Genomic DNA, 14,213 nt, shown 5'->3' on the forward strand with positions numbered 1-14,213 from the left:
GAAGCAGGGTAGATCGAGGCAGTCCAGGTGGGGGTGGGTGTTGGAGCTGGCCTGGACTCATCAGGGAGGTCAGCGAGACCGGGGTGAGGGGAGGGCGGGGTGATGTGGGGATGGGGAGCAGGCTACGGGTCTGACCAGTGACCGAGCTGACCAGAGACTGACTGTGTGGGGCTCCTGTGCATGCACTGATCCTGGGGCTGACAGACCAGTGCATGCACAGTGACCCACTCAGTGCTGTGCTGCCAGTCTCTCCAGCAGGAAGAAGTCCCACCCACAGATTTCTAATGGGATTAATGCTGGGTCTCTCTGTGATGCAGTGTGGGAGATTAATTTTGAAAATCATGCTGAAATAACCAGTGGAATTTACTCTGTTTTTAGGCAAATTCAGCACTTAGAATTTTGTTGGGAGAATCCCACCCGTTGTGTTTGAAAAGTTCACAGCCTTACTAACAAGCACTGGTGCATATAAAACTGTATCAGTCTCTCTTCTACCATTCCTTTCTACCAGCTCCCTCTGATTAAAGTTAAACTTATCATTGCAATTACACACCCATTCCGCTTACTTATCCACTACTTTGTGAGTGACTGGAGATTTACAGCAATGTTCCCCACATTCACACACACACATGCTGAAATACCACAAACAATGTCAATGTAATTCTGGGTCTATCCCAATGTTGGAGGCTCCACAAACATTAACTAAACACAGAATAGAGACAGAGGCTGGACTCCAGATAATAAAGGTCCACTTACTGGAGTCACCAATAAGTATAACTGGGGAGTTATAAATTAGCCAGGAAGGAGCTAAAGAGAGAGTTAAGAAGAGCCAGAAGAGGACATGAGAAGACTTTGGCGGATAGGATCAAGGAAAATCCTAAAGCTTTCTACTGGTATGTCAAGAATAAAAGATTGGTTAGGGCAAGATTAGGGCTAGTCAGAGACAGCAGTGGGAAGTTGTGCGTGGAGCCTGAAGAGATAGGAGAGGCACTGAATGAATATTTTTCGTCCGTATTCACGCAGGAAAAAGTCAGCGTAGTCGAGGAGAATACTGAGATACCAGGTAGTAGACTAGACGGGATTGAGGTACATAAGGAGGAGGTGTTAGCAATTCTTGAGAGTATGAAAGTAGATAAGTCCCCTGGGCCGGATGGGATTTACCTTAGGATTCTCTGGGAGGCTAGGGAGGAGATTGCAGAGCCTTTGGCTTTGATCTTCATGTCGTCATTGGCTACAGGTATAGTGCTAGAAGACTGGAGGATAGCAAATGTTATCCTCTTGTTCAAAAAGGGGAGTAGAGACCATCCTGGGAATTGTAGACCGGTGAGCCTTACTTCTGTTGTGGGCAAAGTTTTGGAAAGAATTATAAGGGATAGGATTTATAATCAACTAGAGGGAAATAAATTGATTAGGGATAGTCAAAATGGTTTTATGAAGGGTAGGTCGTGCCTCACAAACCTTATCAAGTTTTTTGAAAAGGTGACCAAAGAGGTGGTTAAGGGTAAGGCAGTTGACGTGGTGTGTATGGATTTTAGCAAAGCGTTTGATAAGGTTCCCCATGGTAGGCTACTGCAGAAAATGCAGATGCATGGGATTGAGGGTGATTTAGCCGGTTGGATCAGGAATTGGCTAGCTGATAGAAGACAGAGGGCGGTGGTTGATGGGAAATATTCAACCTGGAGTGCAGTTACAAGTGGTGTACCTCAAGGATCTGTTTTGGGGCCACTGCTGTTTGTCATTTTTATAAATGACCTAGATGAGGGTGTAGAAGGATGGATTAGTAAATTTGCTGACGACACCAAAGTTGGAGGAGTTGTAGACAGTGAGGATGGATGTTACAGTTTGCAGACGGACATGGATAAGCTGCAGAGCTGGGCCGAGAGGTGGCAAATGGAGTTTAATACGGAAAAGTGTGAGGTGATTCACTTTGGTAAGAGTAACAGGAGTACAGAATATAGGGCTAATGGAAGGACTATTAGTAGTGTTGACGAGCAGAGAGATCTTGGGGTAGATGTGCATAGCTCCCTGAAAGTTGGCACCCAGGTTGATAAGGTTGTTAAGAAGGCGTACGGTGTGTTAGCTTTTATTGGTAGAGGGATTGAATGTCGGAACCGTGAGGTCATGTTACAACTGTACAAAACTCTGGTGCGGCCGCACTTGGAATATTGCGTACAGTTCTGGTCGCCGCATTATAAGAAAGATGTGGAGGCATTGGAAAGGGTGCGGAGGAGGTTTACCAGGATGTTGCCTGGTATGGTGGGAAGGTCTTATGAGGAAAGGCTGAGGGACTTGAGGTTATTTTCATTGGAGAGAAGAAGGTTACGAGGTGATCTGATTGAGGCATACAAGATGATCAAAGGATTGGATAGGGTGGACAGTGAGAGCCTTTTTCCTTGGATGGTGATGGCTAACACAAGGGGACATAGCTTTAAATTAAGGAGTGGGAGTTATAGGACGGATGTCAGAGGTAGGTTCTTTACTCAGAGGGTAGTAAGGTCGTGGAATGCCCTGCCTGCCGCAGTTGTGGACTCGCCAACTTTAAGGGTGTTCAAATGATCAGTGGATAGGCATGTAAATAACATTGGAATAGTTTAGGTCAGAGGGTCATTAGATTGGTTCCACTGGTCGGCACAACATTGAGGGCCGAAGGGCCTGTACTGCGCTGTAATGTTCTATGTTCTAATGAGAATTCCCAGGCTACAATTCCAAAGCCTGGACAGTCACAGTGGTTAGCCCTGCTGCCGGTTCAATTACAGCCTCAGGTCACTGTCTTTGTGGAGTTTGCACATTCTCCCCATGTCTGCGTGGGTTTCCTCCGGGTGCTCCGGTTTCCTCCCACATTCCAAAGATGTTTGGGTTAGGGTGATTGGCTGTGCTAAATTGCCTCTTAGTGTCAGGGGGATTAGCAGGGTAAATGTGGGTGGCACAGTAGCAGAGTGGTTAGTACTGCTGCTTCACAGCTCCAGAGACCTGGGTTCTATTCCTGCCTGTGTGGAGCTTGCACATTCTTTGCACATTCTCCTCATGACTGCGTGGGTTTCCTCCGGGTGCTCCGGTTTCCCCCACACAGCCCAAAGATGTGCGGGTTAGGTTGATTGGCCATGCTAAAATTGCCCTCAGTTTCCTGAGATGTGAAGGTTAGAGGGATTAGTGGGTAAATATATAGGGATAAGGGGGTAGGGCTGGGTGGGATTGTGGTTGGTGCAGATTCGATGGGCCAAATGGCCTCTTTCTGCACTGTAGGGTTTCTATGATTCTAAATACATGTGGTTACGGGGATTGGGCCTGGGTGGGATTGTTGTCAGAGCAGACTCTATGGGCTAAATGGCACCCTTCTGCACGATAGCGATTCTATAAATTAATATTTGTGATGGTAGTGAAAGACTGTGTTACAATCTAAATGCATTCCATCCATCTGTCATATTGACACATGTTACCTGTTTGATCCCAGAGGGATGAGGCAAATGGTTAAACTGGCAGATGGAGGGTTGAGCGGGGTTCAGAGTTGTCTTGTGAGGTTCTGAAGCGGGTGTGAGGATGCTGGATATTGAGGTGACTCACAAGGGCCGACATTCCGTCCTCATGTATCTTTTGTCTTTCAATCTGAATGTCAGAGCCTGTGACAGGAACAAAGATCAGCTATCAGATCACAGAGAACTGTAACATCACCCTGAGCTGCTCAGTGAACACAGGCGACAACACCAGCTTCAGTTGGTGGAGGGGACAAGAAGCATTGAGGGATGACAGTATCCATCATCTCTCTGAAAATGGACAGGAGTTACAGCTTTATTTCACACTGGAGACCAATGACACCGTGTTCAAATGTGAGGCCAGGAACCCAGTCAGTGAAGACACTGCACACATCAACCTGACTGACGTCTGCAATGGAAACAAATCTAGTGAGTGTCAGAAATAAATTAGCAATTTGTTATTACACAGCCAAGTGTTTGATGGGGACAATGTAGAGAAAGATTTACTCTGTTTCTAAACCGTGCTAGATCTCTTTGGGAATGTTTGAAGGGGATAATATCGAGGAATTATACTTTGTATCTAACCCCGTGCTGTACCTGTCCTGGGAGTGTTTGTTGGGCACGGTGTACAGGGAGCTTTACTCTGTATCTAACCCCGTGCTGTACCTGTCCTGGGAGTGTTTGATGGGGACAGTGTAGAGGGAGCTTTACTCTGTATCTAACCCCGTGCTGTATCTGTCCTGGGAGTGTTTGATGGGGACAGTGTCGATGGAGATTTACTCTGTATCTAACCCCGTGCTGTACCTGTCCTGGGAGTGTTTGATGGGGACAGTGTAGAGGGAGATTTACTCTGTATCTAACCCCGTGCTGTACCTGTCCTGGGAGTGTTTGATGGGGACAGTGTAGAGGGAGATTTACTCTGTATCTAACCCCGTGCTGTACCTGTCCTGGGAGAGTTTGATGGGGGACAGTGTAGAGGGAGCTTTACTCTGTATCTAACCCCGTGCTGTACCTGTCCTGGGAGTGTTTGATGGGGACAGTGTAGAGGGGAGATTTACTCTGTATCTAACCCCATGCTGTACCTGTCCTGGGAGAGTTTGATGGGGACAGTGTAGAGGGAGCTTTACTCAGTATCTAACACTGTGCTGTGCCTGTCCTGGGAGTGTTTGATGGGGACAGTGTCGAGGGAGAGTTACTCTGTATCTCACACTGTACTTTTCGTATCCTGGCAATGTTTGATTCGACAAATTAGAATAATATCATTAAAATAACTCAGTTCCTGTTCTTGTACAAGTTGCTGCATGAGGCTTCTTAAGTGACGCTATAAGTGAGCTGCCTTAACATTATCAGAGGTACAATCAGTAACACAGTGCGCTGTGGGAGAGGGGTTACTGAGTGACAGTTTGAAAGAGCTGGATTAACATCAGTAGAGATACAGTCAGTAACACTGAAAGCAGAGGTAGAGCAGTTACAGACATTTTGAGGGAGCTGAATTAACACCACCATGGTTGACAAGACTCTCAACTGTGCCTGAACCATCCCCTGGGCCACTGCTGTCACTCCCTCCCCTCCCTCCCCCAACCAGGATAGGGTCCCCCTTGTCCTCAGTTTGCATCCCACCAGCCTTCATATTCAAAGGATCATCCTCTGCCATTTCCACCAACTCCAGCATGATGCCGTCACTCAATACATCTTCTCCTCACTCCCCCTGTCAGCTTTCCACTGGGATCCGTTCTCTCCGGGACACATCGATCCACTCCTTCATCATATCCAACACCTCACCCCCTGCCCATGGCATCTTCCTATGCAAGTGTAGAAGGTGTAACACCTGCCCCTTTACCTTCCCCCTGCTCGTCACCCAGGACCTAAACGCTCCTTTCAGATGAAGCAGCACTTCACAAGCATCTCCTTCAGTCTGAGCTATTGCATTCACTGCTCCAATGTGGTCTACTCTACATCAGAGAGACAATACATAGACTGGGTGACCACTCTGCTGAACACATTCAGTCTGTCCACAAGCAGGACTGAGACCTTCCTGTAGTTTGTCACTTCAACACACCACCCTGCTGTCCTGTCCACATGTCCGTCCTTGGCCTTTTGCAATGATCTCGTGAACTCAACGCAGACTGGAGGAACAGCACCTCATCTTCCGAATGGGCACTTGACAGCCTTCCAGACTGAATATTAGGTTTAACATTGACAGCATGAAGTTTCCTCTTCACTTTCACCCTGTTTCCAATTATTTCATTTTTTCTTTTAGCCTCACTCATCTATTTTTATCATCCTTCACTCTCACATCTGTACTGCCTTTCACACATTCTGATTGCTTAATGGACACTTTCAGTACCTTCCCAGCCTTCTTCATCATCATTTACATTTCCTTTGTCCAATTATAGACCTCCTTGACCCTCATAGTATGACTTTCTTTGCTCTTCTGACTTTCTTTGCTCTTTGTCCTGATGAAGGGTCACTCAACTCAAAACATTGGCTCTATTCTCTCTCCAAAGATGCTGTCAGATTGCTGAGATTTTCCAGCATTGTCTGTTTTTGTTAGCATCAGTAGTGATACAGTCAGTAACATGGTGCTGGGGGAGAGGGGTTTCTGAGTGATAGTGTGAAGGAACTTGATAAACATCAGCAGAGATACAGTGAGTAAGACAGTGTATTTTGGCGGGGGTGGGGGGGCTCTTTTGGGTTAAGACAGTTTATTGTGGGAGAGTGGTTACTACATGACAGTGTGAGGGAGCTGGTTTACCAGCGGTAGAGATACAGTCAGCAACACGGAGTACTGGAGCATAGTGGTTATTGAGTGCCAGTGTGAGGGAGCTGCATTAACATCAATAAGGATACCATCAGACATACAGACTGCTGGAGGGAGGGGTGACCAATAGTGTCAGTTGGATTAACAACAGTAAAGATACTGTCAGTAAAACAGTGTATTGGTGGAAAGTGGTTACTGAGTGACAGTGTGAGGCAATTGGATTAAACATCAGTAGAAATACAGTCAGGAACACAGGGTCATGAGAAATAGTGGTTACTCAGTAACATTGTGAGAAAGCTGGATTAACATAAGTAGGGATACTAACAGTAACACTGTATTGAGGGAGTGGAATTGCTGAGTGACAGTGTGAGGGAGCTAGATTAATATCAGTACAGATAAGATAGTAACATTTTGGTGGGGGAGAGGGGTACTGAGTGACAGTGTGAAGGAGCTGGATTAACATCAGTAAAGGTATTGTCATAACGTAATGTGCTGGGGAGAGGGTTTACTGAGTGACAGACTAAGAGTGCTGGATTAACATCAGCAGAGGTACAGTCAGTAACATGGTGCTGGGGAGAGGGGTTACTGAGTGACAGCCTGAGGGAGCTGGATTAACATCAGCAGAGGTACAGTCAGTAACACAGGGTGCTGGGGGAGAGGGGTTACTGAGTGACAGTGTGAGGGAGCTGGATTAACATCAGTAGAGATACAGTCAGTAACACAGGGTGCTGGGGACAGGGGTTACTGAGTGACAGTGTGAGGGAGCTGGATTAACATCAGTAGAGATACAGACAGTAACACAGGGTGCTGGGGGAGTGGGATTACTGAATGATAGTGTGAGGGGGCTGGATTAATGTCATTAGAGATGTCATCAGTAACACTAGTTGCCCAGGGTGAGTGGTTACTGAATGACATTGTGAGGGTACTGTATCATCATCAGTAGAGATAAGTTGTTTTAAAATTCACTCATAGGTCATGGGCATCACTGACTGGCTAGCATTTATTGTCCATCCCTAGTTCCTCTTGGAAGGCAGTTGAGTGTAAACCACATTGCTGTGGTGTGGAGTCACATGTAGCCCAGAGCAAATAAGGGTGGCAGATTTCCTTCTCTGAAGGATATGTCAGACTTTTTACTGTGGATGTCAGAGAACCAGATGCATTTTTCCAACAGCCCACAACAGTTTCATGGTCACCAGTGGATTCTTAATTCCAGGTATTTTTATTGAATTCAAATTCCACCATCTGTTGTAGTGGGATTCAAACCCAGGTCCCCAGAACATTGATTGAGTTCCTAGATTAATAGCTCAGAGATAAAATCAGGAGGCCAATGCCTCCACTTAAATCTGTAAGATTAGTTGCTGGGGGAGAGGGGTTACTGAGTGACAGTGTGAGGGAGCTGGATTAACATCAGTAGAGATACAGTCAGTATCACAGGGTGCTGGGGGAGAGGGGTTACTGAGTGACAGTGTGAGGGAGCTGGATTAACATCAGTAGAGATACAGTCAGTATCACAGGGTGCTGGGGGAGAGGGGTTACTGAGTGACAGTGTGAGGGAGCTGGATTAACATCAGTAGAGATAAAGTCAGTAACACAGGGTGCTGGGGGAGAGGGGTTAGAGTGACATTGTGAGGGAGCTGAATTAACATCAGTAGAGATACAGTCAGTAACACAGGGTGCTGGGGGAGAGGGGTTACTGAGTGACAGTGTGAGGGAGCTGGATTAACATCAGTAGAGATAAAGTCAGTAACACACGGTGCTGGGGGAGAGGGGTTACTGAGTGACAGTGCGAGGGAGCTGGATTAACATCAGTAGAGATACAGTCAGTGATACAGGGTGCTGGGGGAGAGGGGTTACTGAGTGACAGTGCGAGGGAGCTGGATTAACATCAGTAGAGATACAGTCAGTGATACAGGGTGCTGGGGGAGAGGGGTTACTGAGTGACAGTGTGAGGGAACTGGATTAACATCAGTAGAGGTACAGTCAGTGATACAGGGTGCTGGGGGAGAGGGGTTACTGAGTGACAGTGTGAGGGAGCTGGATTAACATCAGTAGAGATACAGTCAGTGATACAGGGTGCTGGGGGAGAGGGGTTACTGAGTGACAGTGTGAGGGAGCTGGATTAACATCAGTAGAGATACAGTCAGTGAGACAGGGTGCTGGGCTAGAGGGGTTACTGAGTGACACTGTGAGGGAGCTGGATTAACATCAGTAGAGATACAGTCAGTGATACAGGGTGCTGGGGGAGAGGGGTTACTGAGTGACAGTGTGAAGGATATGGCTGAAGAGTGGAACATGTGCTGCTGTGTTTGATGATTGTTTTGATGCTGTTGAAAAGTTTTTCTATTTTGCAGAGCCAAGAACATTTGCCGCTGGATATTTAACATTTTTATTGTTTGGAATCATACCCTGTGTGCCGATTATATGGAAAATTCATAGAAGGAAAAAGCGGGTGGCAAATTTAGGCAAGTTTCACAAACACATGCATGTGTATAAGGAACTCATGGTACTCATGGCACAGTGGTTAGCACCACTGCATCACAGCACCACAGACTTGTGTTTGATCCCTGGCTAGGGTCACTGTCTGTGTGGAGTTTACACCTTCTCCCCATGACTGTGTGGATTTCCTCTGGGTGCTCCGATTTCCTCCTGTAGTCTGAAAGTTGTGGTGTTTGGTGCATTGGCCATGCTAAATTCTACCTCCATGTACCCGAATAGGTGGCGACTTGTGGATTTTCAAAGTAACTTCATTGCAGTGTTAACGTAAGCCTACTGGTGACACTAAATAAATAAATAATACATGCGTCTGTGGATCAGGTGCAATGTATCTAAAAGGGCAGGGCTAACTAAAATGGATGGAACTGTGAAGGTGGAGTGAGGGGAAGGGCCTGGTTTGGGAGCAGAATTGAGGGAAAGAATCAGAGAATCCCTACAGTGCAGTGACAGCACTGACAAGAATCCCACCCAGGCCCGAAACCCATAACCCCTTGTATTTACCCCGTTAATCCCCCAACACTAAGGGTCAATTTAGCATGGCCAATCAACCGAACCCACACATCTTTATATTGTGGGAGGAAACTGGAGCACCTGGAGGAGACCCACACAGGCAGAGGGCAGGGACAGGAGGAGGGGGATGGTGTGATAGGGAAGTGAAAGAGTGAACATGGCTGAATACAGAGGTAGTGAAAGGATTGTGAGGAAGGTTCTCACCTGAAAGGCAAGAGACAAGGTAGGGCATGAGGGGGCAGGGGAGCAGTAAGCATGGAAGCAAGGGACAAAGGAGGAAGGGGAGGTTGGAAGCTTGGGAAGAGAGGGAAGAAGTGGACATCCCTGGAGGGGGCCAGGAAGGAGGGGCAAGAGAGGAGACAAGGGGCGGCTGGACATTTCTTGATTCGATGACATGAAGAAAGGAGAAGGTGATGCGCTGCATGAATTGTGGGGCAGGAGAGGACAGGAAAGGAAGGGGCAACTCAGGAGGAAAGGGGAGAAGGGGCAGGGGATGAAGGGCTGGGAGGGGGAGGAGGGTCAACAGAGGAGGGGGAGGGTTAGGGAGGGTCTGCGTGATGCCTAAACTGGACCAGATACTGGGCAAGACGACAGCTCAGTGACTATTGCTGATTGCTGTGCAGACACATGGATTTGGGCCGGTGTCTGTGGGAGTTTGCGCATTCTCCCCGTGCTTGTGTGGGTTTTCTCCGGGTGCTCCGGTTTCCTCCCACACCCCAAAGATGTGCTGTTAGGCTGATTGGCAGGAATAAATTGTCCCTAAATCAGGTTCCCTCAATGTGGATGGCCATAAAACATTAGACAAGGGTCGTGGGTGGAGAGGGGGACTGGTGGTGATGAGATGGCGGCGCGGGCTCGTTGGGCCGAAGGGCCTGTTTCCCGGGCTGTTTTTGTTCTTTGTTCTTTGAGGAGGGGCCAGTAGGAGGGCCGGGGGATGCGGAGGGCCGGGCGGATGAGGGAGTGGCCAGAGAGGAGGTGGAAAGCAGGAAGGTCATGGGGAAGAGGTGAAGGTGAGGAGGAGCGGGGGAGAAAGGAAGGGCTGCGGAGGAGGTTCACGTGGAGCCCAGGGAGGAGTGGTCGGGGGAAGGAGGGACAGGAGGAGGCGTTTGGGAGGAGAGGCTGATAAGAGGAACATGTATGATGAGGTTGCATTTATAAATCCCCACATCACTCACTGTTATCCATTCTTTCCTTTCAAAGGTTCGAATGGGCAGGATTGCACGGATAATCCACGGACTATTTATTCTGAAGTGCAGCGAGTGAATAGACCTCAAGAGAAACGCCCTTCACCAGAAGGAAATGAGATGGTAATGGAAAATTGGGTAATGGTAATGGGTGTGGAGAGTCTGCAGAAGGATCTAGATAGGCTGGGCGAATGGGCCAGGAAATGGCAAATGGAATTTAATGTTGGCAAGTGTGAGGTGGTCCACTTTGGTAGGAAGAATGGTAGGAAGGACTATTACTTACGTGGCGAAAAACTGCAGCAGGCGACGGTGCAGAGGGACCTCGGGGTCCTTGTGCATGAGTCGCAAAAACCCAGCCTGCAGGTGCAGCAGGTGGTCAGGAAGGCGAATGGGATGCTGGCCTTCATAGCGAGGGGGATTGAATATAAAAGTAGGGAGGTCTTGCTGCAGCTGTATAGGGCATTGGTGAGGCCGCAGCTGGAGTACTGTGTGCAGTTTTGGGCGCCGCACCTGCGCAAGGATATTTTGGCCTTGGAGGGAGTGCAGAGGAGGTTTACTAGGCTGATACCGGAGTTGAGGGGGTTGAGCTATGAGGAGAGGCTGAATAAACTAGGCTTGTACTCGTTAGAGTTTAGAAGAATGAGGGGAGATCTCATTGAGACGTATAAGATGATGAATGGGATGGATAGGATAGAGGTGGAAAGACTCTTCCCGCTCAAAAAAGACAGTAGGACTAGGGGGCACAGCCTCAAGATAAAGGGGGGGCAGTTCAGAACGGAGTTGAGGAGGAACTTCTTCACTCAAAGGGTGGTGAATCTCTGGAATTCTCTGCCCGTTGAAGTGGTGGAGGCTGCCTCGCTAAATATTTTTAAGAAGCGGGTTGATGGGTTTTTGATAAGAGAGGGGATTAAGGGTTATGGGGAGAGGGCGGGAAAGTGGAACTGAGCCACGACAGATCAGCCATGATCTTATTGAATGGCGGGGCAGGCTCGAAGGGCCAGATGGCCTACTCCTGCTCCTATTTCTTATGTTCTTATGTTCTTAAAATAGGACAGAGGTTCCACCCCCAGAGCCTGTCCATTCCCTGGATCCCTGATTCTCACTACATCTCCTGACAGTCTCCTCATCGGTACCCTACCTGCTGAACTCAAATACACACACAGCAAGATCCCAGTGTTCAATGAGAACACCAGCTGCCTCATTTTTCAAAATAACCTCCACCACTGATAATAGTGAGGGTGGTGGTTTCATGGGGATATCAAAACCTCCAAATCCCATCCCAAATCTCTCAGGCACACACACATCATTCTAATCAGAATAGCATTCGACAATTCCTTCACTGTCACTAAGTCAAATTCCTTCCTAAACAGCACTGGGGGGTGTTTGATGGCATTTACATCGCTAAATCCCCCACTACCAACATCCTGGGGATTATCATTGACCCAAAACTGAACTGAGCTAGCCGTATAAGTACTAAGGCTACAAGAACAGGCTGGAGGCTTAGATTCCTGCGGCAGTAACTCACCTCCTGGCTCCTTAAAACCTGTCCACCATCTACAAGGCACAAGTCATGAGTGTGATGGAATACTCCCCACTTGCCTGGATAATGCAGCTCCAACAACACTCAAGAAGCTCGACACCATCCAAGACAAAGCAACCCCACTTGATTGCTATCCCTTCCACAAAAGTCCACTCCCTCCACTGCCAAAACATAGTGGCAGCCATGTGTACCATCTACAAAGTGCACTGCAGGATCTCACCAAGGTTCCTTACACAGCACCTTCCAAACCCACAACCACTACCTTCGAGAAGGACAAGAGCAGCAGATACCTGGGAACACCAGCACCTGGAGATTCCCCTCCAAGTCACTCACCATGAAATATATCACCACCCCTCATTGTTGCTGGATCAATATCCTAGAACACCCTCCCTAACAATGCACCTACACCTCAGGGACTAAAGTGGTTCAAGAAAGCAGCTCACCACCACCTTCTCAAGGGGTAATTAGGGATGGGCAATGAATGCTGGCCAAGCCCACACCCTATGAACAATTGTTAAAAATCTGTGATCAGAATCTGCCCAAAAGTGGAAGAAAGCTGGTGTGAAACTTGTAATTACACAGCTGGCTTTCCTCATTGTATTGAACAACATAACAATATCAAAGGGGAAGCAAGAACCAGGCAGTCACCTGGAGGGGAGTTGGGTGCAAAACAAATGGCAAGGCCAGGAATATCGAGATCTCCGATCTCTGGTTAAAGTAAAAGGAGCCCCTCCCCACTGAGATGAGTGACCCACCCACCCCTAGGACAAGCAATGTCACACTCCCCCACCCTCTCCCTCCACAACCATCAGGGCACACCACAGTACCCTCCCTCACCGCCCTCCTCACAAGGCGTCAGTGTGCTCCCATCCCACTCCCTGCCACTCTTACCACCTGGGGGCACTACTTAACTTTGGATAAATGATGAGCTGACAAGGACGAGGGCCTGGTCATCACGACTGTTTTTTGATTTTGAAAACCAGCAGTGATTAGCGCTGACATGTTGTCACACCAGTTGGGTGGGAAGTTACAATGAGGACAGAAATAGCAGCAGTAGGCCCACAAGTTATAGTATAATGTACTATAATATATGCTAATGAGGCTTGCACCCTTCCGAGGCATGAACTTGATCATGCCGTTAGAGGGGATGAAGTAAGATCTCATTCTGAGATCTCACTGGCACAAATCCCGTTTTTGACCTCTCGCTGAGATTTAATGGCCATTAGTGCACACGAATAACGGGGCCATTTGATTTTGCTCACTACTTCTTTCAAAAAGACTTTTCTGCTTTCTCCTTAGGATCCAAAGCCGGCAGAGAACTCGGGGTCACCACTCACGGTCTACGATACAATCAAGGGCCCTGGAGCACCAGTCGCTGAACCGCTGGATAAACAACACGATTAAATTCTAACCCAGTTCAAATCAGGTTCAGATTTCTGCCTGTGTTGTGTGAACTGAACCGAGCCTACCCCAATAGGAAGCAAGGGTACCACTCGACTTTGTTCCCAGAATATAGCAGACACATCTCATCTGTGCCAGATTTTTTTAATGAATTATTTCATACGATCTTTCAATTTGCTTCTGACATCCTCTCACCACTGCCTCTCTGGCTGTTACAGGGAAACTGCCGTGGTGATCTCCTTCAGCAGGAACAGAATATCAAACCACCGGGAATAGCTGGAAAATGCCGCCCGGTGTAATCAAATGCATGTATAACAGAATGACACAAGAATATAGATATATCTTTATATTGACTTTAATTAGTAACAAATGACATAAGGACACAAGGAATTGGAACGAGAGAGAACCACACAGCCCCCTCAAACTTGCCCCACCATTCCACATGATCATTGCTGAATTTTTATCACAGATCTACCCAGTTTGAGAGATCACTAATCTGTCTGTCTCATCCTTAAATATATTCAGTGATGGTCCATCCAAAAACCCCTGGGGTACAGTATTCCAAAGATTCACAACCCTCTGAGTGACAAAATTGCTCCTCATCTCAGTCCTAAATGACAATCTCCTTTGAGACCGTCTCATTATGTTACATAGAAACTAGAAGCAGGAAGAGGCCATTCAGCCCTTTGAGCCTCTTCCACCATTCATTTTGATCATGATTGATGATCAAGTTCGATATTCTGTTTCCCACACCCTCCCCCGTTCCCCACTATCCCTTGATCCCTTTATCCCCTGAGAGCTATATATAATTTCTTCTTGAAATCAGACAATATTTTGGCCTCAGCTACATTCTGTAT

The 14,213-nt window shown here is 47.6% G+C and overlaps 1 protein-coding gene across 1 annotated transcript in view; it reads left to right on the forward strand.

Annotated features, from left to right (window-relative positions):
• LOC145351315 (uncharacterized) overlaps positions 1-13,359 on the forward strand; it is a 39,578-nt gene extending 26,219 nt beyond the window's left edge. Inside the window, exons 6-8 of the mRNA XM_080200937.1 lie at positions 3,612-3,896; positions 10,432-10,553; positions 13,255-13,359. Of these exons, the coding sequence (XP_080057063.1) occupies positions 3,612-3,896; positions 10,432-10,553; positions 13,255-13,359 (512 nt within the window). The remainder of the gene's footprint in view (positions 1-3,611; positions 3,897-10,431; positions 10,554-13,254) is intronic.
• Positions 13,360-14,213: the final 854 nt, after the last annotated feature.

This window comes from Carcharhinus amblyrhynchos, chromosome 13 (genome assembly GCF_965287045.1).
Source record: "Carcharhinus amblyrhynchos chromosome 13, sCarAmb.v2.hapA, whole genome shotgun sequence".
Classification (NCBI taxonomy): domain Eukaryota; kingdom Metazoa; phylum Chordata; class Chondrichthyes; order Carcharhiniformes; family Carcharhinidae; genus Carcharhinus; species Carcharhinus amblyrhynchos.